Source organism: Strix uralensis, chromosome 3 (assembly GCF_047716275.1).
Source record: "Strix uralensis isolate ZFMK-TIS-50842 chromosome 3, bStrUra1, whole genome shotgun sequence".
NCBI classification, from domain to species: Eukaryota; Metazoa; Chordata; class Aves; order Strigiformes; family Strigidae; genus Strix; species Strix uralensis.
Window position 1 is genome coordinate 50,994,116 of NC_133974.1, and position 27,717 is coordinate 51,021,832.

Below are 27,717 nucleotides of genomic sequence, written 5' to 3' on the forward strand. Positions count from 1 at the left end.
TCTGTATTAACACTGTAAATGGGAGCAAACACATTACTTCTGGTTCTCACCTTTTCTCCATTTCTTCATCCTGTCTTCTCTGATCAATACAGCTACTGAATCTCAGAAGGAAAATTCAGATTAAGGGTCTTTGTTCATTTTATATAAAATGTAATGTAAATATACTTAGCAGGTATCTATGGTTAAACTTTTCCACCAAACAATGAAGAATAGCTCTCTCAAAACAACTTTCATTGCTCTGAAAATAATTAATCTCACAACTACATTTACCAAGAAGCACCTTCTACTCACCTCAAACAAAACCAAAAGCACTGTTCTGAGGTACCATAATTTGGACCTATTACAAGTCAGTGGTTGCTAATGGCTGCCTTTACATTGGCAACATGACATTTCCTTTTAAAAAGGATATTTCTTACAGGATTCTTGATGGTATGCACTCTTCATGTTCTTTAGAATAAGTTTTCAGTTTTGAAGAGAGGACCAGAAAACTGCCACTGATCCTAGGAATCATTTCCTTAGTCAATCCATGATTTTTCATTGTTTTAATACTTAAAATATTTTTTTGAAAGTCTATGTTCTTCTCTTGAAATCATTCAGGGAAAGAAAAAGCCTGATACAAGTACTACCTTTCTTAAATGACACTTAAAAATTAAAATTGTAGCTTCTAGCTGACTTGTTCATCAATTCTCCAAAATGTCAATTTACATTGAAAGAGCAACTGGCGTAATTCCAGAAAGGGGACACTCTGTATCCTTCACTGGTCAGCAAGGAACCAAGTTGCTCAAGTTCAAAACTGAGCCTTCCCCATAGGACCACAACTGATGCTACAGAAGTAGAAACCATAGTTCAAGATAAGCAGCTCTTTTATGAAGCACAATGTACGTTCAGATTGTTGCAACAGGAAGACATAGGAAGACTTACATGAATAACTTGATGTTTATGCAAACACAAGGCCTATTTTGTAAACAACACATTTATGCCTTCAGGAATACATAAACTTAACATAAGGAAATGCATCCACTATATAAATACTACATCTGTGCTACTGTTTATTTATAAACAAATAATGCTTAATAGAACAATGCTCTATAATGTGGTCTTCTGGCAGAGCTCTGCATTGACAGACAAGATTCTTAAATTCAATTCCAAGCTTTCAGGCTGTAGATTTTGAAGCGCTTCTGTGAACAGTTTAATCATTCCAACAAGAGCTCACTGAACTACAATGGGAAAAACAGAGTCATTCTCAAGATGGGGGGAACATAACTCCCACTTTTAAAAAAGGAAAAAAAGGAAGACACGGGGAACTACAGGCCAGTTACTCGCCTCTGTGCCCAGCAATATCATCGGGGCAGATCCTCCTGGAAACTATGCTAGTGCACATGGAAAATAAGGAGGTGATTGGTGACAGCCAAGATGGCTTCACTAAGCGCAAATCGTGCCTGACAAATTGGTGGCCTCCTGTGACAGGGTTACAGCGTTGGTGGATAAGGGAAGAGCAAGTGATGTCATCTACCTGGACTTGTGCAAAGCATTTGACACTGTCCTGCATGACATCCTTGTTTCTAAATTGGAGACATTTCAGGTGGACCTCTCAGTGGATAAGGAACGGGCTCAAAGAGCTGCAGTCAACGGCTCAATGTCCAAGGGCAGTGTCACTTGAGCAGTGACAAGAGTCATTCCTTGGGGATTGGTATTGGGACCGGAGCTGTTTAACATCTTTGTCAGAGACATGGACAGTGGGATTGAGTGCACCCTCAGCAAGTTTGCTGATGACACCAAGATGTGTAGTGTGGTCAACACACTGGAAGGAAGAGATGCCATCCAGAGAGACCTTGACAGGCTTGAGAGGTTTTATCCATATCATCTTCAATCAACAACACGATTTATCACTGCAATTTGCAGGCCAAGAAAAGTCACCATCCAAAATATTAAAAAAAAAAAAGGGATAGTTAAGGCATTCAAAAAGTTAACATAAATGTACAAAAGAATTGTAAATACACGTGAAATCTGATAAATCTAATGCTTTGTAGTTGTAGAAGTTTTCTTGAAGAAATTACTGTTCATTTTATAGTTTTTTTTAATGTGAATAAATGTTGAACTTTGCCATGATTATAAAAATGTTGCATGCAGTTGCATCTGCCCTTCAGTACTACTTCTTTTAAGCTTCAGTCAATACCAACTTTGTAATCACAGTTAATGTCTCATAATTTCACAAAATACAAAATGAGAATGCTTTCTTCTGAGTTATTATATGTGTTCAAAAACCAACATTTTAGATGACCTTATAACAGCACAACAGCAGAATTTATCTTACAGGAAACTTCCTAACTGACATTTCAAGAGATCTAGAGTCCTTGTACCTTCAACATTGAAAAAAAACCCCTACAAACCCCCACTCCAACCCCTTCTTTTGTATAACTTCAATAAACATAGAAGTATGAGCACAAGTTTAAAAGAAATCCCCAAAACCACAATCCCTGAGCCTTGAATCTTGTTAACATCATTACAGTCGTATTCCACAACAGTAGCAAGAAGAGGAAAATTACTACGAAATAACAACAACAATTCCTATATTTAATGTTATTTAAAAATCAAAGTGTTACCTAAGGCAATTACCTTGCAGCCTTTTAATATCTACAGGGAAAAGCCTAAGGGAAAATAATTGACTTTGCTAATTTTACCCTTGGCAATTATAAAATAGCTCTGCATTTCATTACGACTACAGAATTTCACATCTAATTGTCAGCCCCGAGAGGAGCACAGAGATAAATGCATCATACACACACTCAGACAAGAGTTTAACAGGATGATAAAATTATCTTGGTAGCAGTGGTTTCAGTTAATGTTAAAACCCCCCTTAGTTTAAATTCTAGTCTATACAACAGCTATGCATGTCTGTAGAGGTTATAGCCTACTATGGTCAGTACCACGTATGATATAATGCTGCTCATTTCATTAGCCAATTTGCTGAGCTACCACATAAATGCCAGCAAAAAAGCAGTACTGTGATTTTTACTTTTTACATCAAAGAAAACAAAACATTATGAAGGAAAAAAGTCACAGTTATTTCATACTGCTGAAAAACAGATGCCAGATTTGAAAATTCATCATTTACAAAAGAATAAATACAGTATGTTTAAATCATTGCACCTGTCAAGAGATTTCTATAGCTCGTACTTCAATTTTTCTAACTTTGCTAGTAGGGTTAGACGTTTGAAAAAGAATAATTTACTAAGTCAATCAGTTTCCATAATGGCATCCCACTTATCGTATGTAGAAGCTATGAAAGTATTTAGATGTCAGAAAAATGAAAAAAGTGCTAAAATGTTTTGGCAGAATTTTCCGACATGCAGTATAATGATTGCTTTAAAAAAAAAAAAAAAAGTATTTCTCTGCACTTGTGCTTCATTTCACTGTGGGCTTGTTTTCTGGCAAGTCTTTAGGGATTATACATTGCTGCTGCAATACTTAATGATGTACTAAATGCAAAGTAATAGGTGCTACATCTTATAGAAGTTTCCTCATATGTTGAAACAAAAAAATCCATGTAGAGTTAAATCCTTTGGTGTGTCTTGAGAACCTCACTAAGTACTGAAAATATGAATGGATACAAATCAACAATAACTAATAAAATCAATTGCACCCCATTTTGATATGACTGAAATTTTGCACTGTTTAAAACTTTTTTTTCAATACTTAATACCTGTTATCACCATAATGGCATAACCCACTATTCTAGCAGATTGACATCTAATTTTCTGTCTCTTCTCCTGAATCTCAGCTCTATGCTACAAAACGACACCACTTTTGAGAGAAACTGTCACACTCATGATCAAAGCAGTACAGAAATACACTACCATCATGAGGAGCTTTAGCATGAGAATCGAAAAACAATAGACTCCTTAAGATCAGAATTAAAACTATGTTGATTGTCGACAACTGCATGCACGACAAACATTACAGTATAGCAGCAATCTTCAGACTTATAAAAAGTACCCCTGCAAAAAAAGAACTGTGTTCTGTTTCCACTGGAATGGCATACTGAACTCTTCAGCCATACACGTAGTTAGGTGTTACACTAGACTGGCACAGGGATGCCCAGGAATCTCTCTCCAGCACAGCAGGTTTTAAGAAGAAGCTAGATAAACACATGTCAGGAATGATTTGGTGTAGCTGATCCTATCCGGCGAAAAGAACTGACTAGAAAGATGATCTCTTAAGGTCTCCATCAGTCTCATTCTCAAAGATCATACAAATATACAATTTATTTGTCACAAAAACCATTTCCCTGTAAAGTTTCAAACAGTTTGGCTGAGCAGCTGGATTGCAACTGCCCTTTAGAAGCCAGTACAGCCATGTTATTAGGGCAATCCAATACTCAGGGGCATCCAAATGCCTAACAAAGTAATTTTATTAAGAGTAAAAAGTCACCTGAGCACTGTGTAGAGCAAGAAATAAAGCTTTTTCACCCAAGAATTCCCTAAGACAGACAAACCTTTCAAAAAGCACAAGGTAAAACAAAATAACAAACCAAACATGTCTTCAGCTGGCAGTCAGCCAGAGGTGTTGTAGTCTCACATGTCATGAGGATGCTACTGCATATACGTTAAATTCACCGAATGAACCACTCATCCATTACTACAGTGCTTCAGAACATATACTAAAGGCCTCACCACAGTAATTCTATAGGGCAGTGGTAAACATGTTCATAGCAGCAGCTTGCCTGTCAATCCATCTACAGCTATAATGTAAGTATGCTGATCTTTAAAGTATGCTCCATATATTATACATATCATAACTGCTGATTTTTTTAAAGGGCCTCTGTTTCGGAAGATTCACTGATAGTTACCTGCTCTGGCAGTAGAAGAATTTTTTTTCTTCTTACCTTGGTATTCTGCAACTGTGCAAGGCTTGTGCAAGCATTTGCTAGAAGAAAATCTCCGCTCAAAACGGCCATTTTATTTCCAAACTGCATGTCCTTCAGCGGGCCATCGCAGGACTTAAGTTCACCAATATTCACTATGCCACGATGCACCAGAAAGGCTGTGTGGATCAGTTCTGTAATTTCGGCCAGACTTCTTTGACTGAAAGCAAAGAAAAAGTACAATTATTTTTGATGCTGTGAATAAAACATAGATTTGTAGGGGGAAAAAATCCTAACCACATGTGCTAAACAGATATTTTATGAATTATTGTGTAGCTCTTCTGTGTACTTCTAGAAGCCACAACCGGGAGGTGTTAAGCACAGAGAACTATCACTAAGTAGTTCCAGGGAAGCCACGGGTACCACAGGTTCCATTTAGAGGAACGCTGCCTTTGTTTGAATTCTTTTGCAAAATAAAGCTAAGTAATCAATACAGTCCTCATGGTGCTTTCTTTTTTTGTTTTGTCTTTTAGAAGCTTGAGGGACACTGACATGAAGAAAATGCCAAGCAGAAAGTACTGATGGGAAGGAACAAAGGACGTATCAGCAGGGGAGTCGTGAGCAAGTCGATCTGAACACCATAAGAATGCTGCAGTCAATGACTGCTCAAATTAGAGTTAAATTAATAACAGGACACCTTGCAGTTCAATAATACCAAGGGGGGAGGGCGCAGGCAGGAGAGGAAAAACAGCTGAACATTTTAAAACTGTGTACTAATGATATTTCACTGGTTGTTTTAGTCAGAAGAAGCAAAGGGGATTGTCCAGCAAAGGGGTAGACTCAATTTTATTTCAACAGGTTTGCAAATCACCTCTCACACCAACCAGTGTGCTACATTCTAAATTTACGGGTTTCAAATCCCTGTGAGAGGCTTGCCACAGAGGTTATCCCATAGAAGCTTGCCCTCTATTTATTTTCATTTTTTGGAAAAGGCATGAAAAGAGTCATTAGCACAGCCCTCTCCTCCCCTCTTTCTGCAATTCAACCCTGTAGCCCGTGATAGTTAGTGACTATCACTCCAAGGAGCCCGGAGGTGTCACCTTAGCTCAGAACTACAACAGGGCCATGAACAGACATAACAACTGAACAGGGACAAGGGGAGTGGAGAACAGAGCGATGCACTGTAGCATCCTCTTAACACCACAATGCTGCGTTGAAATCTTCAGCACATTCACATCGTTTCTGACTCAAGCAGCTCCCTTTATGTCATGGAGACTTTACATACGAACAAACACGCAACACATGCTTTCAGCTAGAAAGATGACTAAAAAGCCTTAAAGTTCAAATTAAATTGCAACCTAGTACAAAGGCATGTTATGCTCCCTGTGCTTATTCAAGAGTGGCCAAGCACTGATGCACTGAGTAACCAAACTGCTCCACACCTTCACATATACATATACCTGCTGATACATGCTCAGGTTAGATTCTGCCTCAGTACTGGCATAGTACTGAGTAAATTATTACTGCTTCCTCTGGACAGTGCAGATATATTGCAACTGCCCTGAATGATACTAATCTAAAGTAACCTTCTGCCCCAAATATATCTGACCTGCAAAGAGCTCCAACAGCAACTGTTTCAGGCCAGTGATCTGTGCCAATTAGCAAGAGAGAAGAGCTAGTAGAGTCACACAACCTGGGCAGGCATGCAAAAGGTAGATGAGCTGGGGGGAGAGGATAAACCGAGGTTCCCAATGTATTTGTCACACACCCAAAAACCAAGCTGTTTTAAAAGCTGCCGTATACTTCACAATTTTTGCTCCACACAGAGAAAACCAATCTGTAAACAAAACAGCTAGCCATTCTCCATATAGACAACAAAATTGAAGGTTGAGGCTGTTTTTCGAAGAGGTGAGAGAGAATCTCACACAACCTACAGACACTATTGTAATCATGCTTGGTTTGGCTTGGGTCTAACAAAGGGTTAATAAAATTTCAAGCTCGGAGAAAAAGACTAACAAGACATCCCGATGCTCCTGCTGTCATTGTCAGGGCAGCCCTTGGAGGAAATGTCCATATCAATTCGGTTTATCAGATGGACAGCTGATCAACATTAAACAGACTTGCTCTGGGCAGATTGAGCCGAGCTACCTGTTATGAATAGCAATGAGAGCCCTCTGCTCCCTGCTGCCGAGCTCTGCCATTTCTGACTGCCGCAGATCCCAGGACATATGGGGATCCCTAGTGACGAGCACATAAAGCTGCAGCTAACTCAAGCGACGGCTCATTTCCCCCAGCTGAAAGCAGGCATTAATATCCTGAGGAGATCAGGCCCGCCTCTGTGACCCCCAACTATTGAAGCAAAACAACGACTGTCCTATTTCTTCATTTAATAAGCTTTTAATGAAGGAAATCAAAATCCCCTCTTTGACTTCAGCATCACTCTCCATGAAAAGGTTACACAAATACATCAGTGTCATGCTTTCCAAATGCTCAGGATCTGGATGTTTTCATTTCTTTTTCTATAATCCATTTGTTCTCCAAACGGTATTCATATTATTTGTTCTAATGAGAACCATATTAGGCAGGTAATCTGCATCTAATTCTGATTTTATACAGTTCTTCCACCCTCTCTCTCTAGAAAACTAAAAATATAAGAACAAAAGCTATTGCAGAAATCCCAGGCAATAGATTTCTTAATTTTTTTGCGATAACCTCCATAATACCCGGGCACAATAAGAAGTCCACAGTACTGCTACAGATACAGGAGGGTTCTTGACATGACTTTGTCAAGGCCAGCATCCAACAAAAAAAACCCCACTGTTATAAAGTTGTTATTGAATGGCTAAAGCAATACTATACACAGCTTTCTCAATCTGAAGTACAATTCAGTGATTAAATAATTTTGTATTTGAAAGCAGCTAATCCCAAAATACAAAAAATTAATGTTTATGCAATGCTGGACTTAGAACAACAACATATGACAGAGTACAAAAGCAGAAACAACAGGGCAACAGGATTACGAACTCCTAGTGCTTTCATCCTGTTCCCGCTCCAGAGTCCATGTTCACACACAACAAAGAAGTGTTTGCTGCAAGAATTACCTACATACCAGAGTAGCACTGAGAAAACAGTCAACATATTAAAACCACCCAAAGTTCCTAAATGGAAGCAGGCTAAGAATTGGGAAAGCTTTTTCACCAAATGATAACAAACTTCCACAGCCTCCACCTCTGAAGCAAGAACTCCCTGCAAACCATCACCAAATGCACCAGAGACTCAACTTACAGGCATCACGTTTTGAAAGATGATACTATTTTGAGCTCCACACATGACCTCATCTCCTTTTCTTTCTCTTCTTCTAAAAATGAACCCACATGCGGGAATGGTTGTTTCAAAGAGGATGGTGCAGAGGCTTGGACAGTACCTGGAGGACCTTACTAAGAAGTTCTGATGAGTCACAAACAGACACAAGTTTCACTGTTAGATATATTATATAAGCAGAGTTAATTGTGAAACACAGCTCCCACCTCCTCCCCTCAACTAAGAGAATACCAGAATGTTGAGGCTGGAAAGGACCTCTGGAGGTCATATAGTCCAACTCAGCTGCTCAATCAGGGCCACCTAGAGACAGTCACCCAGGACCGCGTCCAGACAGCTTTTTAATATCTCAAAGGACAGAGACTCCACAACCTCTGTTTCTGTAAATAGGACAAGACAAATCGGCTCATTACCCTTTCAAGTCAATTACTATCTACCACTTAGCGAATACTTTTTTCCCCTCTTGCAGTCTTTGATAAGTACCTCAGACTTGTCGTCAGCTCTCTTCTTTTTCTGCCCTACTCTTTAGTTCATGAAAATCTTAATTCATAGATTCTTCTTGCCTGTGTTGTGTAAAAGGGAGCAGCATGGAAGTTGTCTCTTGTTTTTCTGCTCTTGACTCCTTGTTCCTCTACTTTTAGTACCAGTGTAACTAACTTAAATATCCCTAAAATGGTTGTTATAAAGTATCCCTTAGATTATGAGCTCCTCAAGCTGTAAACATCTTCCTAAAAAGTACAAAGGAAACACTAACTTCACAAGTAACTAAAAAAACTTCTTCAGCAGGGTCCATTGGAGCTATATTCACTCTAGGACTGTGGCAACACCAGCTTGCTAGAAAATACTAGAAAAATGCAGAATTAAGTTATATAGACAATTAGATCCTGCAACAAATAAAACAAGTGCAATTTCTATTCTTCCTCTTTGCTCCCCTCCCCCACTGAAGGCACACACATCATTGACATGTTTTGGTTAACTTTGATAAACTGCTGAGCAGACTTCAAGAAATCTTTTATATCTGCCCTTATAATCTAATAGTGTAGATGCAACATCCTGCTGCTGCGACACCAAAGTAAGGAATACAGGTTTTGTAGAATCACCACGCTTATACAGGCACCACATCTATAGAGAAAAATAAAGAACTAATGGAGAAACTTTGTAAATATGCTTCTATCTCAAAAAACGCATCTCACAGTTTTGTTTTGGATTAAAATTTCCTCTTTGTATGCCTTGGTGTCTGCATCATCACAGTATCACTGTTACTAATAGTCTTATTATGGAGATGAACACCCCATGCAGAATTCAACACAAATTTTAAAGCCTACACAAAACTATATGAAATGTTAAGTGGGATTGACAAAATGTTGAAAACAAATTCTGAGGGAACAAGATAAGTTTTGATAGTAAATTTCCTAGGCAAATTTTAAAAATTAATTTTGCAGTGTTCCTCACATCCTGAATACCCTCTTTGTTGTTTGTGTTATCTTTAAAGACTTCCAGCGATAAAACATTAGCCAGTACGATCTCTTTAAGAGTTGTTTTGACTTCAGTCACTAATTTCAAGTCCTAGTCTAAAAAGATATAATAGCATTTTGCAAAACATGATAAAATAGAAACATTAAATAGCACAATTGTATTGCTGTGAACAAGAGTACTTCAGCTTAAATACTCCTCTGCAACATTTGCGATGCAAAATCAAGCTTCCAGTAACAGCAAGAAAACTTGAGTCAGTTTACCTTTCATTATCAGCTGTCAGAACTACACTGGCTCTCTCAAAGGCTGATAGGTTACGCAAAGAACCATTTAATAATTTTAAATGTTAATAGTAGGCATAATATTTCACAGAAATGGACCAAAGACTTAAATTAGCCACTAAAATCCATATTCTAAAGTGCAATAAACAAAGACAATGGAACTTATAGATCAAAAATTCATTAAGAACTCTTATTATTGAACCTTTGAATTAAAGCAACTAACAGTATACACCCAAAATGCGAACATTTTCTCTGTGACTGTCAATCCAATTGTTTCCCTTCAATACACAAAGGATTGATTTGGACGAAAAGCCTTACATTCAGGATTTAAAAAAATAATAAATAGATCAAAAAATACCAGCATCCATTCTGTTTTAGTGACAACAATAATAATCTATATATACCTATGAATCTTAAAAATGACATAGTTCTTAAGTGGAAAATTACACATGAAAAAGCATTAACTAAAGAATTAAAGTAATAATCTTAAGCACTGACAATGTATTTGGGCAGAACTTGGTACCCGATTTTACTTTTTTTTTGTGACCAATGAATAGAAAGAAAAACTTGTAAAGGCAAGAAGGTACATACACTAAATTCAAGTTGATGCTGTGTGCTCTGGTCATTATACTGCATGAAGATAACCCACTTGGTTACAGAGTAAGAAAGGGCAGTGATTTTTACAGTTCTTTCTTCCATTCACCTGTCAAAGCCAATTCCATGGTTAATAAAACCACAATTAAAGGAACAAATAGCATTATGAGGATGGAAAGTCTAATTCTCATCTTCTGTGTATAGCCTCTTTTAACAAAAAATTGAAGTGCAGGGGGAAGGTGTTTAAACCAGTCAACATGTATGGCAGGTGCTGTGGTTTCACTAAAAGGAAAAGCATTCAGGATAAAGCAGCAGACTTAAGCACAGCACCAAATATTTATTGCATGACCATGACTCATCTATCTGTTATCCAGCAGAAAATACCTATCCACTGTTATCCTTTAACAAGGTCAGAGACTAAGACTTCTGTGGTTTCTCCTATCTTGGTCACTAAGCTACTATAGGGGCATCTTCCACCTGAGAGATAAATGAAGTTGAAAGACATCAATTCTATGAAGTTTATAGAGTATGCTGTTTAACTGCACTCCTGTCAATCAATTTTTTAAAACTGGCTACCTATCTTACCTCTTTCATCGTCTTCCCTTCCAAGCATCATGAAGTTTTTGAAGTAAAACTTCTACCTATACTCCTTCATGTATTCTTCCTTCTTTATTTTTTAAAAAATCTCACATTTTCATTCTGTATCTCCCCCACCACTGAACATTGCTTAATTTCTTTTCCCCTTATTTTGTCTTAGTAAGCTCTTCCCTCAGCACATTATAGGATTTGAAAATGTTTTCTGATTTTTAGTGGGCAGACGCTTACTTGAATTCAGCAAGTCAGTTTCCCTAAGCGTTGTAGGTCACCACTGTGTCACTACTAACTGTGTAGCTAGGAGCCCTCAAGCCTTGGAGCCATCTGACTGCATCAGACTGCAAGCAATCCACATTTGCGTCATCATCTCCCATTATTAATAATTAATATTAGGGATTAATAATTAATCCCTAACTGGTGAACTTCAGAGTCTGAAGGCTCTGTCTGGCTTACTCCTACATTTGGCATTAGTGGCCAGTAAATAATAGTGATCACAACCTACAGCACAGCAAAATTTTCTTGTGCTGGATGACACCATCATGGCAACCCCCCTTTCAGACTGCACAGGCTAAAAGGAAAATATTCCCAGCCTGGAAACAAAAGCATCAATTCTGGGAAGGAGGTGAGAGAATCTAGACAAAGACCTGGTAAGAATCACTACCTCAAGTTCAGTTTAAAAAGAAAAAATGTTTATCAGAGAAGCCAGCAGAAAAATACCACCAGAATCAGTAACTCAGACTGATGTTTTCCAGGACTTGGTGGCAGACATGCAGGCTGGGACCAATAAAGAGGAAGCCTGCACAGTAAGAGGTATCCAACCATTGTAAGATCCAGAAAATCAGTGAACCCAGCTGTGTGAAGAGATGAGGAGCAGTTGGGCCGGGCTGACAAGGTAAGAATCCAGATACATTCACTACAAAGACAAATCTTGTCCTGTTAAGACTTTTAATAGTGAGAAGGATGCAAAGGACATTCTGCAAGGGACAGGTATTAAAAGAACATTTGCATTGCTCTGATGTGAGACATGGTGTCAAACCTAAGTATGTTTTTTAAGACCCATAGACAAGGGTATAAGAAACTTAAATAGCTTCACATTGTACTTCAGCTATTACAGTTTTCATAAGCACTAGGAATTGTTAAAAAGGGAGACATCAATTACTTTTCCTTTTCTTAGAGACCCTTTCTACACTGCTAGAGAAGAAAACTAGACTCTAGACCTGAACCAGTACATACATAAGTATTGGTAAAAAAATGTGGCTTCATGTTTTATGACTTTTTTTTAAAAAAAGGAGGGTTGGCTAGCTTAACCTAACTAATCAAACCGAAGGAAAATGCAAGAGTATTCACCTGAAGAAGCAAAAATTAATAAGATATCTGGAAAAAGATTTATTGGAATATTTGAACAGTGAAGCTAAAAAAATCAGTAATAAAAATTAGAGCTACTCATTTATAAGCATATTGTCAAATTTATTAAAATCTGACTTTATTAAAATCACATACCATAATTCCCATTTTAAAGTCATTGGTTATCTCTATGGGAAGATTCATATTTCCAAAATGAAGTAAAGGTGTCAAATGCAATATTGTCTAATTAATAAAAGACAAGTTGAAATTCTAGTTGGTATCCGCTATAGATTATATTAACAGCTATGTAGACCATATCGAGTACCACACCAAGTCATAGCAAGAGTTAAGATGTTTACTTCTGTAAAGACCTACTTCTCTCCTTCTGTAAATAATGATGCAGATACTACACAAGAATACTGAATACTCTGAATAATGTATATTGGCAATATTAATGTATTGTCACTGGCTTAAATTTCTAGAAGGAAATTTCCTAGCTCAAGAAATGTTGCATTCAACTTGAATTCTCTATTAAAAATTTAATTTGCTACAAAGCGTTCATATCAGAACTAAAAATTTAGGTACAAGTGAACGTGATCTCAGTACATTTGTTACGCGAAAACAATATAAGCAAAACCAGTATATGAACATGCTTTATAAATGACATATAATATTCAGAAACACATATTATACATGAGTGATATTTTCAATGATAAACCAAGCTGAACCAGTTAGATAAATGAAACAGAAAAATGTGAATATTTTGCTATATTCAGACCAAGAAGGCGTAATTCCCCAGTTAAAAAGACTAAGCTGATTAAAAATAAAACGCCAAAAAATCATGGCTTAGACAAAGCCAAACCAGCTATAATTCCTTTCTTCTTTAGCTCAAACTGGAAAACTGATAGCAACAAATGCAAATCAGAGAAACTAGACAAGGAAGAAAACTTGATAAAGGAACAAATGAAAAAATGCAGAGATGGACAGGGAGCTGAGCAAAGGCAATTTAGAAAGGAAATACTAAAAAACCTCAAAGCCAAGAAGAATTTTAAGAACTGGATTACCATTAGGTAAGGTTGGGCAGAAACATAACAACATAAAGGCAAGTGATTTTAGAAAGCCTGTTTTATTTTTAAGCAATGTATTTACACAACCAGATACAAATACCTTCTAGTCCAATAGTGATTAATAACATTCATGAGCAGCCGCGGTGCTTAAGATTTCACTGTTAGTAGGTCTGAAGAACTTGCACTCAGGAGAGAAGGCATCAGAAAAGGAATGACATAGCTGATAAACAGCAAAGAGAATGAATCATCCTCAAAACAGAGTCAACTGAGCTTGTTCAATATGCTTTACTCAAGTAGAAATATACATTGCAAAAAAAAAAAATCAATCACAAGATCTCAGCTAGAATTACAGAAAACAGACCATATACATATGGGACTAGGGACTCTTTCAGAAAGAAAACACTCAAGGTTTGGATAAGGGTGGAAGGAGGGTGAGGGAACAGATCATCCCAGATAATCATCTAAGATACAGGGTACCACTGTGGTCAAAAAGGCTAATAGGATGCACTGATTATTTAATGGAAGAATATTAGCAAAATTAGTGTTTCTGTCAACCCTGGGTTTCTGATGCCAGTAAAAATCATTACTGGGAAACTTCCTTCAGGAAGAATTTGGGAAAGCAGAAAAAAGTTGAGAAGAGTCATAGTAACAATCAGAGTAAAGAAAACAAAGTGAGAAACTGAATTATTTCATGTAAGGAGAAGGCTGATACTGAATCTGTAGATTGACTTTGTCACAGCCATTTAAAGAAAGTTTAAGTATCTACACTACAGAAAACAAATTCAGGAGAAGAAAATACTCAGATTATCAAGCAAAGATAAAATAAGACCCAGTAGCTTGAACCTAAGCAAATCTAGATAAGAATAAGGTGAAGCCATCTTCCATAATCTATTACAAAGAGCAATGGTGGACTCTCCAACAATAGCACAATTGAAGGTAACACCTGATGAAATCCCATTTAAGCACAAGTATTAAAGCTGATTAAAGTTGGGGAAATCCTATGGCCTGTTTAGTATTGCAAGCCAATCTATCAAAATGATGTCTCTTAGTTATTCATGTATTCATGAACCGTAAAGCCAAGGGAAGGAAACTTTTCAGAAAATAAACAAAAGACAACTTAGATTTGGCAGCAGATAACATTGGCCCCTGTATCTGAAAACTTACTATCGGCCAGAAGCCCATTTTCTTTTAAGGAAGTATAGATGCTTTCAGCATTGAGATTTCCAAATGCATTTATTTCAGCCACCTTATTTGGGAGAAATATCAAAACCAGAGCCACTTTGCCCATTACAGTTACCTTCCATTCCCGTCACAGGAGCATCCAAAGCCACCAGCAGGCTGGGAACGCATTCTATTACCACAGATATATTAATTCTATCTTATGGCACGTAGAGAATAAACATTTCAAAATTCATTTTAAGCAAGTTCTGCAAGAGGAAACAACCTACATTCAGGATTCACGTCTGTCTTCACACATTTAGGCATCCACATTGGTAATGCGATTTATTTGGTGCTGTACTAGCCTGGGAATACATACAAGTGTTCCCACAAAGAACGGGAGATAAAGAAAAACAGAGACCATCTACAAAATTATTTTATATATATAAGGGTGTGTATTTTACTTAAGTATACATATTTTCTTTAATTACAGTTTTCCATATAACCATTAGGGGGTTCTAGCCATGCAAGTCACATTTATTAAAGGCAGCATGTCAAATAAGAGTTGACAATTACAGGCTATATCAATACACATTATGCCAGATGGTAATGAGCCATACACAAAGGGCCAGCCATCCAAAATAATCACACCATTTTCCACAGAAATGTTGAAGAGGTTATGGTTTATTACACAGTGCTCATTAGATATACAGTGGCAGCATTAGCAATTTTTCCTTCATTTGTGTCTCATTTAAGACTCTGCCCCCACAAGCCCATTCAAATTAGTACACAAGGTTAAAATCATTATGGTCAGAGAGAAAAAAAAATTAAGTTGTATTTTTATTTTACAGTAATGGTGGATCAAAGGTCCCTGGAATCTATTATTCTCTCAACTATTATCTAACACAGGATACTAAAAAGAATTAAATTCACCGTCATTTGCTGTGAAGAAGGACAGCCTATTTTAAATGAGCAAACTCTGTATTACTTAATTAATAACACTAAGTGAAAACAACAGTTTGGTTGTGACACAAAGTGACAAGAGTCATAAAACTAAAAGTTGAAACTGAACTTTCAGCCTTGGCTTTGAACCTTCTCATCCGCTCTGCAATTTGCTGCTTTAACAACATGGAAATATTTAAGTGTCCAAAAGGCAACTCATCCTTCACAGCAGGTTGGAAAAACAATTGTCTCAAATAACTAGAGTGTCATCTCTCAGAAAACACCTGTAAGATGATTTAAAGTACATTTCTACCCAGCTGCATATATTGACTTCCAGCTAGAAAATGACTGTCGGAGACATTTATTTTCCTGCCTTTTTGTGTTTACAGAAGGTATATGGGTGAAGAGGCAAACGTGAAAATTTATCAGCACAACCAAGGCCATGTTTATCGCTTTAAAAACATGCCAATGTCCTCCAAACTACAAGTGACAGCCAGCATTTGGAAGTCAAAAACCTGTGAGAGAGAGGGAGGACTTGAGCACTGGATGTGCCACCTGACAACATGACTGCAGAGAACCATCTTTTCAGTCCAAGCTCCTCTTCTGAAGCATGCAGAGCATCACTCAGAAATCTGGGTCTCGCATCAAGGCAGCCACCCGACTCACAAGGCCAGGGTATCCTTACACCTCCTCCCTCGGCTGCTCCTGCTGAGCTATTCTGCTGTTACACAAAATGCTGAATTATTCATTCAGCCAGATGGCAAGAGAGTGAAAAAAGTCAGTCAGTTTCCCAAAGATTACGGGAGAGAAAGGTAGGACACCTGGACTCCAGTTCCTGCTCCACAAAGTTACTGGGAGGGAAACAACATTACCTACTTGGGCATTCCTGACCTAGGTGTCCTATATCCCTGTGTGAAGAGGATTTTTCCGAAAATTCAGACAGAAGAGTACTGGGGATTTGTATCCTTTCAAATATTTGAGGGAGCCAAACCTGGACTTCCTGCATCCTCAGTGAATGCTCAGTCAGTGGCTAAAGCACATGGAGCACTGTTACCAGCACATCTCCAGTTTGGGAATCCCACCTAGATAATTTCCTAGTTAAACTAGCCAACAAATGTTGGCTTATCATTGTTTTGCAATTGTTTGAAAGATAAAAAGCATGTATATTTATTAGGGTCTTAAAAAAAAAAAAGAGCTTACAAAATTAAAAATAATTCCATTAGTTCCAGGCAATGCAAGTCTATGATAACTGAGCAGGTACTCTGATAACTACAGTAAACAGTTTTCTATCAACAATATTTTGCATCAAGTTCATTCTACTACCTGTCATTTGCACAGTTCATTTTATTACTGACAAAACTACTTACCCCAACAAGGTGGCATTTTTGAAGGCAGACACCATCAAATATGAAACAAATATAAAGCTTTAGCAACATGAAACAAATGCAAGCCCCTGATTCATTATAAAATCCAAAGGGCATCAGGCTAATTTAAAGGTCTAAGCAGAACATAGCAAGCATTATGGAGAAGTTTTAAATAGTTATTTTCACACTAAGTTTTCAGATAATTCAGAGTAAGTTTAAATTCTGTAATGTTATTTCAAAAATGAAGACCAGTGGCCAATTCCAAGAAGGCTGATCACAAGCACGCCCACCTATGCACAATTACCAGTGGTCTGGAAACAACAGAACCACAACTGTTTCCTTAAAACAGCAGTACTACATTTTTAAAAATGGAACGTAAAAATAAGTCATTTGAACCTGATGGGGTAAAATAAGAGCAAGCCAGAAGAGTCTAAAATGGAGCTAGTACAAAGGTCTTCTTTTTGGCTTACTGAAGTGAGCAAGTTGCAGCTATTGTAAACAGGAGTCTAAAAAATGCAAGATAGGAGATGATCAAAAGCTTTGGCAAGCTGCTGTAGCATGGCCTTGGAAGAAATGGGATGGGTAGGATACACAATGCAAGGAAAGACAGTAAGACTCATAACTGAATAAGGTATATTGATGAAAAAACTCAAAAGATGAGGTATGAACTAAAAGATTAATTTGTGGATTGGATGACAGTGCTGTCACCAAAGCAGAAATCCAAAGGAACATGATGATGGAGAAAATAATGTATTTTGTTATGGAAATGACCAAAATTCCTTCCTTTTATGATGGCAGCACGTGTCAGCCAGACTACTTATGGAACGGCTAGGCACCACATGGATGCCCATCCATCCAGGATTACCCATATTTGCTCTATAGGCCCTCAACAAGTATCCTTCAATTATCTCTCATGCATCTATTCCATAACAAATTTTGTATCATGGTTTAAAAATAATTTTGACTATTCTATGTTTTATTTAACCAAAATATTTAATTACTTGCACTAAAACCAAGTGCAAGGATATGAAGGGAAATAAAGGTCTCACTTGCAGGTAAATGGAAGAAACAGGCTACTAACAATTAATTTTATTAACATACTTTCTCTTACCTTATATTAGCTCTTTCTCAGTCCCTCAAGACTTTGAAGCATGGCTATCATTTTATTTGCAATGACTATGGGAGACAGTTTGAACCAACATAACAGAAATTCCCATTCCTGTGTACTGTCAACTATGCAGAGACCGCCAGCATGACTTATCACTCCAAATGTTTCTCTGATATCTCTGAAGAGTTTGTCTGTAATTGTATTCAATGTAGCTGAAAGTTAAGGTGCAGCAACCTTGACATTAAAGCTCTGCTACTAATGACACTTGAAATACACAGAACCTTTTTATGTGAGAGAAAAGAAGGTAACCTTTTTTATGCAGTGAAGAACAAACACCTGATAAATGAGCAGTCCTGTTAAGAGAATAGATTGTTCATATGTCTAACTGCACAGGAAAAAGGCATTAAAAAATAAAATGTGAATCACCAGAATTCAGTGTACCAGACAGAGTTGGGGTTTACTTTATATCTATGAAGATATATTTATCATGCTTATACAAAGCATACTGTATATTCTGAAATACCAATAAATATCCAACTCAGAGAAAAAAAAAATCCAAACATACACTGCTTGCACAACCACAGATATCCCATACTATCAAGGAAACCTGTCCTATTCTGAGCAGCTGTAACTGCATTTACATTAGTCAGCAATTAAAAGTATGGTTACCACACCTGCTCTCCTCTCCCCTCCTGAACTTTCAATGTTCAGAACTGGATAGGGACATTAATACTGTATATTAAAATGGTTTATTATAGGAATGTTTTTGTTTTTCACAAAGCAGAAGTATGGAGCAGATGGATATTGCCTGCCATGTACAAGGAACGAGACTAATAGCTAAAGGGAGACGGCAGGCTTCTCGGAGACCTTGCCCCTCACACCAGGTGTGTTGACAGAATCGCCAGCAGGGAAAAGATAATAAACCTTTTGGAGCAAGGCAATGACTGCTGCTTCTGGGATTATATCAGCACAGTAACAAGCATTTGGTGCTGCTGCTGTCTGCAAAGTTTTATCATTATTATTAGTATATATTTTATGCAAATGGAGTATCACATGATATTGAGAAAACATGTCTTTTGATAAAAAAAAAATCCACCTACTGTTATACCATTGGCATAATTTCCATCTATTTTTCCTTATTTACAGCAGCTCTATAAGGTATCTGAAAATCTCATGCTTTCATTTATACTTTTTTTCATCCCAGAATGATTCAATCTATACATTTTAATAAAGGATAAAATGACATCAACCAATTCAAGCAACATTAACACCAAGTGAGTGATTGTGGAGAGACAGCTATATGCTAATAAACCACTTTCAAGAACAAAATTTCTGCAGAATTCCTACCTGAGTCCACAAAATAGGATCATTTATTGATTGCAGCCACTACTGTAGTTTTGCTAAAATTCAGTTTGCTGACTGGAACAGCACATGAATTTAGCTGAACTTTTCATACTAGTTTTGTTGCATGGATATCAGAAGCCAGAAAGAAATTTCATCTATAAGGGACTGAAGTAAGCTTTCCACAGAACACTGTTTTAGTGAAACACAAAAACTATGAGAAAGAAATCAGAAATACTGTACAGTATCTGAAACTTTCTTATGGTTCTTCCCTTTCTGGAAGTATTATATCCATAATTTATTTGGCTGCATCTTCTCTTTCCACAAAAATTTACACAAATTTAGCCAAGTCTTTGAAAAAATTAAAAACATCAAGTGCAAATACTTTAATGGACTTCAACAGTTGGGCAATCAAGCTCCCAAAAATCTCATGTGCACTGAACATGCTCCATAATCACGCTGTCAGTGCTGATCATAAGTTTTCAATTGCTGCAAACCCTAGAAGAAAAAAAAAAAAAAATCATCTTTCTGATTTCTCTTTTGACTGCCTAAGCACCTTCTCAAATACAACAGTTAGAATACCATGTTGTATTCATATCCTTGAAATCTTTATCCCTAATTCTCTCCTTATTCCTCTTCTCAAATCACTGATCACTGTCATCATACATATTTCTAGTAACTTAAACTCAGAATACAACCATTACCTCCAAATCTAGACTTGCTAGTCTTGTAATCCATCCATACCTAAAACCTTTTATTAAGTAACAATTTAACTTTCCTCTTAATTTAATAGCCAAGGTGCAGCATAACACGGACTATTATTCTCCATTCCAATCTACTGAAATACCATCTCATGCCCATTGAAAATGTTTCTGCAGAGATGATTCATTTTTATTAATGAGTCATCTCCATCAGGTTAATTCCTGCTGTTGTTACTTAGTAATTTCTCTTCCACTACTGCATCAAATAAAAAAACCACTTTGCTTGTGAAGATGATGTACCATATGAAGACGTCAGCATGCACTTTCTACTTAAAAAGGACTCAGTCCAAAAATTTGTTTCTCCTAATCCAGCTGTCATCCCTTGAAGAAAATTCAGTTTCTGAAATAAGGAATTTTTGATTTGACATTCTTTTCCAGAATTCAGCTTAGAACCCTTTTTCCCACATTCAAAAAGAAAACAAACTAACACAACAACAACAACAAAAAACACATGAAAGGTTCTTAAGCAATCTTCTCTTGCCTCTCTTCCTGTTTTTCATGCCAAAGAAGATTTATTACCTTGAACAATCCCAGCTATAGCACTACAATAAGTGGTAACTTTTCTCTCTTTCCTTGTATTTTCCTTACCTACCTGCTATCTGTATGTACTCACACATCCACCTTTGTATTGGAATATATTATAAATAACCAAGCTTCTCTGTCCAGCAACACAATGCCCTGTCTACACCACCAGCAATAATATGCTGCACTTTTCTTAACTATTGTTTGCCTTAGAAGCATCTCAGAGCTGTCAAATTCCACACAAAAATCTACTGAAAGTTAAAGGCCAGATACCAGTGAAGTGCTAAGAAATATTAATTCACTTAATGTATAATGCGATCAGGGTCCAGAACATGCCACTATTTCAAGTGGAAGAGAATGGATGTTGTATAGTCATTATACAGTCTCATGAACTCTAAGCAAAAAACAATGCCTTCTGAGCTAGGAGGGCATCATTCATTAGCAGTCAGGCCCACTCTTATTTATACTCAACCCCAAAAAAATCTGTTACCACCAGAGAAACAACATATTCCCCACACATATCCAAATATGCCAAAGATCAGTACATATTTTTATATACATATAATTGTGGAGTATAACGAAGACCTTCTCGACTTCACTCCAGCAGATGAAAAATTTTGTAGCATCTTCAGTTACATTATATCAGAGCACTGACTGAATGATATTTAGAAAATAAATTCATTGGTACAATAAGCCTTGTAATACTTAACTTCATATTGCTACAATTTTCCAAGTATTGCAGAAATTTGTATTGAAACTGCATAATTGCTTTGTAAAATTTGTCAAGGGAGAAGTTAATAGGTTGTGCCTGGGAAGAGGACAGCTGGTACTTCAGTAGATGGGAAAGCACAGGAGATATTTTGGGACTGTAGGACAAATAAATTACACAGATACAGTTACTTAAGAACTTGGTGTGAAGCAATTGGTCATATTGATATCATAGTTCTGAGGGATACGCAGTCTCCAGAGCTGTTGTGTGCTTTCAGCACAGCACTGGATTGTGCTTCAGTGATGGCTGGAAATTTTTCTTCACAAATAATTTTTTTTTTTTTTAAAGAAAATTTGAAAGTTCTCAAATAAAAATTTGTTGCAAGGGAAAGATTTTACAGCAAACCACCAAAGAACAGCTCTGGCAAAGCGCTCTGGTGCACGGAGATGCTGTGTTAGTTCCTGTTACCCACAGGTCACCTGGCCTTTCTTTGAAAAGTTCCCACTAGGGTGAAGGCAGGACTTTGTTGCTCCCACAGCTGCTCCTGGCCCACTGCAGAATTTCATCAGTGCTGCTCTGATTTGGTACGCTATGCTGCACATCGTGGCAGTCCAGTACGTACTTCATAAGCAATGGGAGGAGGAAGCTCCAGAGAGGGTGGGCTGGACAGACAGGCAGACAACAGGCAGCATTACTGTTTCTCCAAGGTAAGGCATCACTACTGTGCTGTCTATGATACTGAAAATTACTTCATTTTTAAAAACCAAACCAAAACTCCTTTGTAATGTACATACTGAGTTTACCTTGCTCAGCTATCTAGTGCTACACAGACTTTTTTAACAAGATTTGAGTCCATATCCCTGCACATTAGCTTTAATGCAGTGCCTTTTGATTTATTCTACAGCATAAGGAGAGGACCTTTTCTTAATTCAACACATAATTGCTGTACTTGCATATGCTGCGTATGCTGAAAACAATAAAATGTTAATGACAAAAAGTACTGGTTGTAATGAATTAGTAATATTGTTAGATTTGTATTTGGAGTTGATTTTTATTGTTGTGGGTGGAAGATGATCAATAGAAATGTGTAATCAAGTTGTATGTGCTTTTCATCTCCTGAGACTCGTCTTGTAAATGAGAAGAATCTCCTCACAGGATTTATCCTGAAGAGCAAAAACTAAACAGAATAATTTAGAATAATCGCTTAGATTTCCTCTCACTAAAAGCTAAGGGAAAGCAAGGATTGGGAAACAAAATTATACATTTCTTAAAGATTATAAAAGACACTACTGTTCATATTTTGAGATACTCATCTTTCAAACAAATACTTTTGTCAAAAGCATCATACTTCTTAATGTACTTAGATATTGAATATTTTAGAACCATGCATTTTCTTTATCAGTTAATTAGCTAAGCTTTCAAAGTACACGCTAGTTGGGATACTGCACCTTCGCTGAAAGCCAGCCTTCCCAGAAGACAGGAATAAGAACAGTAAGTCCCAAAGGAAATAATTTTTATGATAGAGTTCTAATGTGCCCCAGTAAAGGTGAGGATTGATTGTTATGGCCTATTGTTACTATAATTAGAAGTCAAACACCAATTAGCAGTTCCATTAATAAGATTAATCTCTGTAATATCTGCAGCTGAGACCCAGGGCTTATGTGCAATAAGCCAGTGTGAATTTAAAGTGCAACAGCTATTCTGCACTAAAACTCCCAGTTTGAATACTTACATCAGACAAAAGAAAAAAGCTCTGACACCTTTGAATTTTGAGTTCCTACATACACGACCAGTCTCACTACATCTTTCTTATTTCTTGCTTTTTATTTTGTTTAAACATGTTCTATCATGATCTACGTCACTGATGGGGATAGGTGCAATGCAGCATGAAGTCTCCCCAACTGTGGTTCACAGCCACTCCCTCTGCATTGCACCAGGTCAGGGTAAATCTAATTTAGTTTTCCATTACAAGTAAACTCAGACAAGTAGTAATGGAAAAAACCCCCAACTTCTTACAAATATGGAAGTACTCTTCACATGACAGGAGCCCATGATAAAGTTAGGTATTATTTATTTACTTCAAAACATGAAGGTAAGAAACAGTCAAATCCAATTTTCCCAGTTAATACACTATACAGTTCAGAGTACAGAAACTGAAAGAAGGGCAAGGTCTGAAAATAGGGTGAAAAGCCACATACTCATGCTCTTTGTATTTTTGTAGGTACCAAAATCATTATCTGTATGATCATTCTTTGATTTTATTTCATCTGAGTTTTGTCCTTTACAATAACCCTCAAACAGAATTTGTCCACAGATAAACCTACAACATGCAAGGTAGAAAGAAGACTTTTATAAAATTTAGTAGCAAACAGGTCAAGATAACCTCTAAGTGTCACTTACACTGTAACAATACAATTAATCTCACCTTCACCAAAATTTAGTCATGTTTGCCATGGCTTACTGGCCAAGAAGCTTTATAATGGATTTGCATTTTCCTTTCTTACTTTTAAAGGGATACTATCTGATTTCTTTGTGTAGAACTATTAATTCATTGAATATAGATTTATGTGGAGACACATTTCAGTTGGAAAGCATGTAAACAATTATTAAATATTACAAACATCTTTAAGCTTCTCTATGGTAGAAAAAACTTGCTGGCAAAACTTTACTGCTGAGCTGAGCAAGTGAAGATACAGCTTACACAGTAAAAGACCTCTTTTGCCAAAGTAACATTTACCTGTTTCTAAATCAGAAGGTAGCCCTTTGCTATTGTAGTCAGCTACTCCAAGTGGAGATGTGAGAACCTTCTGAGTGAAGAACAGCATTATCATCTCTCAGTTGTTTGGTCACATTCACAAGGACAGGACAGAGGCTATTTGCCAATAATTGGAACTCCCAGGGAATGCAAAGCCCAAGGTGCACATATTCCTTGTGGAGTATTTATTCTGTTTATCACTCAAAGTGGAACACCTTTTACATTTTCTCAATCTCCAGAGAAGGTGTGCTCACACCTCATATGCTATTATGCTAAATACACGAAGCAGAGTATCAGAGCCCTCTCAACCATAAAATCCCAGTTCAACAGCAGTCCAGGACACATGCAGAAGTAAAGTCAACAAACCAATGTCCATTTGTGTAAATTTGTGCAGACTGCAAGTCTCAAAAGCATACTATAACAAGTATATAACCTCTGCACTTTTGACAATGCTAGTCTATATTTACCTTTACAGACTGAAGATGTCCAAGCATTGTCATTCACATAGCTTCAGTTCTCTGGAGGCAGCCTGACTGCCTTTCATGCATACAGCAATCAAAGACTGCTCTAACAAACACAGCAGCACCTCTGTTACACCTCCCATGACATGGGTTTTGGAGAAAGAACAGATAGAACTGCAGATGGTGAGCTGTCACCTATGAGAAATAGAAGAGATTCCTAGTGTCCTCACTAACACAAAGCAACTTTGGGTGGCATATCCTTAAGACAAACAAGACCTTCATGCTTCTGTTCTCATAATAAGCCTTGACACAGCCCACGTTATTAATTCTGAAAATCTTGGGATGGAAAGTTCTTTGTATATTGCAGCTCTCAAATGACCTTAAGAACACCTAACAGGCTAGATTATGCCAACATCAGTGCGACCTCTTGTGAACTACATATTCATGAATGCACACCAACTACAGCATTAAACACAGAGCGTGAGGCTAAAGGCAGGGGGTAGAAAGTTTACTCATCTGTTTAAAACACATTTTGATTATCACTTCGTGAAAAAGACTATGTTCTTGAAAGACCTGACCTTCATGAAGAAAGCTAGATTAGTCTGACCTCATTGCTGACTCTGCTTTGAGCAGAAGGTTGGTCTACAGACCTCCCAAGATCCCTATGAACCTAGATGTACTATCAGCAGCATCTGGTTTACCCTGAAAGGAAAGTAATGGAAGACTGAACTTTCTCTGAAGATGACATAAAGCTCTTTGTAATCCAGGAGAAGGAAATTAAGTTAAGGTAAAGCTTGGTTTTCATATCTAGGAATGAAAAGCTGGGAGTAAGCTAGATGGAACTGCAAAGGGACAGAGCCTGATGAGCAAAGGACCCATCACCATAACAAGCAGTCAGCATCTGCTGTTAGCTTCCACTTAAATTGGGCTTTTGTTGGAAGCAGCATCGATGCTGGTTCCAAAATCATTACTAAAACACTAAGTAAAATGAGTATATGTTCACGATTACTGTCACTACAGTAATACAACCACTATTCCAAGAAGCAAGAAGAATTCTGATTCAGAGACAAGTTTATCCAGTGAGTAGCTGCTTCTTGAAGGAAAGCATGTTCATCTTGCAAGAGATGAGTTCCTGGAGCTTTAAAGGTCAGCTCCATCATTCTCAGAGAGAAGAGGCAGAGACAGAGTCTAGTATTGATAGTACCAATCCAGCAATGTTTGCTCGATTTACCAGATTTTAGTACAGATCTGAAATAGTACTTTCTATATTCCACTCTACACACACATATACACACACTTGCTGAATTTGATAGAATAAGTAGGTCTTTGCTTGTCAATGACCATAGGATCCACCAGTGTGAATGCACTGGCAGATCTGATTGAAAAAAAGGTATTTTTTTTTAAACCTCTGACAAGCATCCAAGGAAATCTGCAAAGCTGATTCAATGGCTAGAGGGTATTTTTGAAATTGGCACTAATGGCAAAAAAAAAAAAAAGCAAAACATGAGAGAGAAGAAAATAACTTGCTGTATTAGAGCCAAGGATATTGAGGCCTGAAGAGATAGTGTAAGTTTGTTCTTTGGTGTCACTTGCATTTTAAGCTGCAATACAGAGGCTATGTCAAGGAATTCATTACTCAATATAAAGCCAAGGAGATTCCTCGGTCCCCAGCCAGTAGTGTCTGGTAGTACCAGACATGAACAGAAAAAGATATCCCTTTGGCTATTTAGTGAGAGGACCCAAACCAGTCTTGGTATCTTCAACTGTAAGAATCTAGCTCCAACTCTGAAGCACAAAGCTGTGAGTGTTCAGAAACCACATGATCCTGGAGCTTCAATTAAAAACCCCACTTCCAGCAGCAAAGTAAAAGAACAGCAAGCTGCATACTTGGCTATCCAAATGAGTTTTGCTCTAAAAGAAGGCAACAGAGAGGAGTGTCAGACTCTAGTATAATTACCAGTTATGAAATGCATCTCAAAGCTCTTATGAAGCTTTTATGAAGCTCTAGGGTCCTCTGTCACATCTAAGGTGTTCTCTGTTACTATTAACATGATAAATTATCATTAGTTAGATTCTGCCTAAACCCAAATGTGAGTTTTGCTTTCTCTTTGGCACAGGAGTAGGAAGGAGTTTCAAGGGAATATGGGATGCACGCTTTTCTTGAGTACAGGCAACGACATCAACCCTTACATGATACTGCTTGCATACTCTGTACTGAGCACTACACTTCATCATTTGCAATGCTTCTGTAGCCAAGGAAATATTATGCTAAAGGCTAAGAGACCAGCCGAAAATTTAAACTTTAGGAAATCTGTCCAGCAGCTGAAATAGAGAGCTGTTTATCATGCTGCTACTTCTCTTCATCCTCTTCTGGGATCACTGGTGCTGAGCTGGAAGTAAAGCCAGGTTCTTTTCCCCGCCAACAGGAATAAAGTCAGGTTGCTGGCAACATGATAGAAAGGTGGCTGCACAGAGTAAAGCATGCCAAGCAGCCTTTAGAACAATTCCCCCCTTATCTTCAGCATGGCTCATAACACAAACAGCAGTTACTATGATACTCTTGCATACAATGACCCCCACGCCCCCAGCTTAATGCGGGCAGATCACGTCTCCTGCAAATTATGAAGTGCAAAAGCTGGAGGCAATGCCGGCCAGAGACAGCACCATATAACTACACTAGCCCTGTTCCTGTAACTACCTAAATTGTAATCCTCATTATTCTGGAAAAGATTGCTCTCTGATAGCAGGCATCACTTTTGTTCCATTGTGTACCAGTAAAAAACAGATGCCAGCTAAGCAGCTAGCTAATCTATTTTTATACATTTAGGTCAATTGTCCCCTGAATTGACATATCTAGAGAACAGGAGAATAGGATAAAAAAAATATTTTTGCTATTCCAAATTCAGCTCTTAGTGTCTTTCTGTTTTAATTATAGCTATTGTATTGCTTGCTTATATTGTGATTCAAGAATATGAAACAGGGAGAAGTTACGCAGAACATGCCAGATTCCAGGATGAAAAAGTCCACCATGTTTTTTTGTGGTTTTCTACATTAAATAATT

At 37.4% G+C, this 27,717-nt stretch overlaps 1 protein-coding gene across 3 annotated transcripts in view; it reads right to left on the reverse strand.

Moving 5' to 3' along the window:
• The window catches only part of PDSS2 (decaprenyl diphosphate synthase subunit 2), a 125,892-nt gene that overhangs the window by 42,773 nt on the left and 55,402 nt on the right, over nucleotides 1-27,717 (reverse strand). For all 3 annotated transcript variants that reach the window (XM_074862219.1, XM_074862218.1, XM_074862217.1), the window contains one exon: nucleotides 4,886-5,084. In XM_074862219.1, the coding sequence (XP_074718320.1) occupies nucleotides 4,886-5,084 (199 nt within the window). The remainder of the gene's footprint in view (nucleotides 1-4,885; nucleotides 5,085-27,717) is intronic.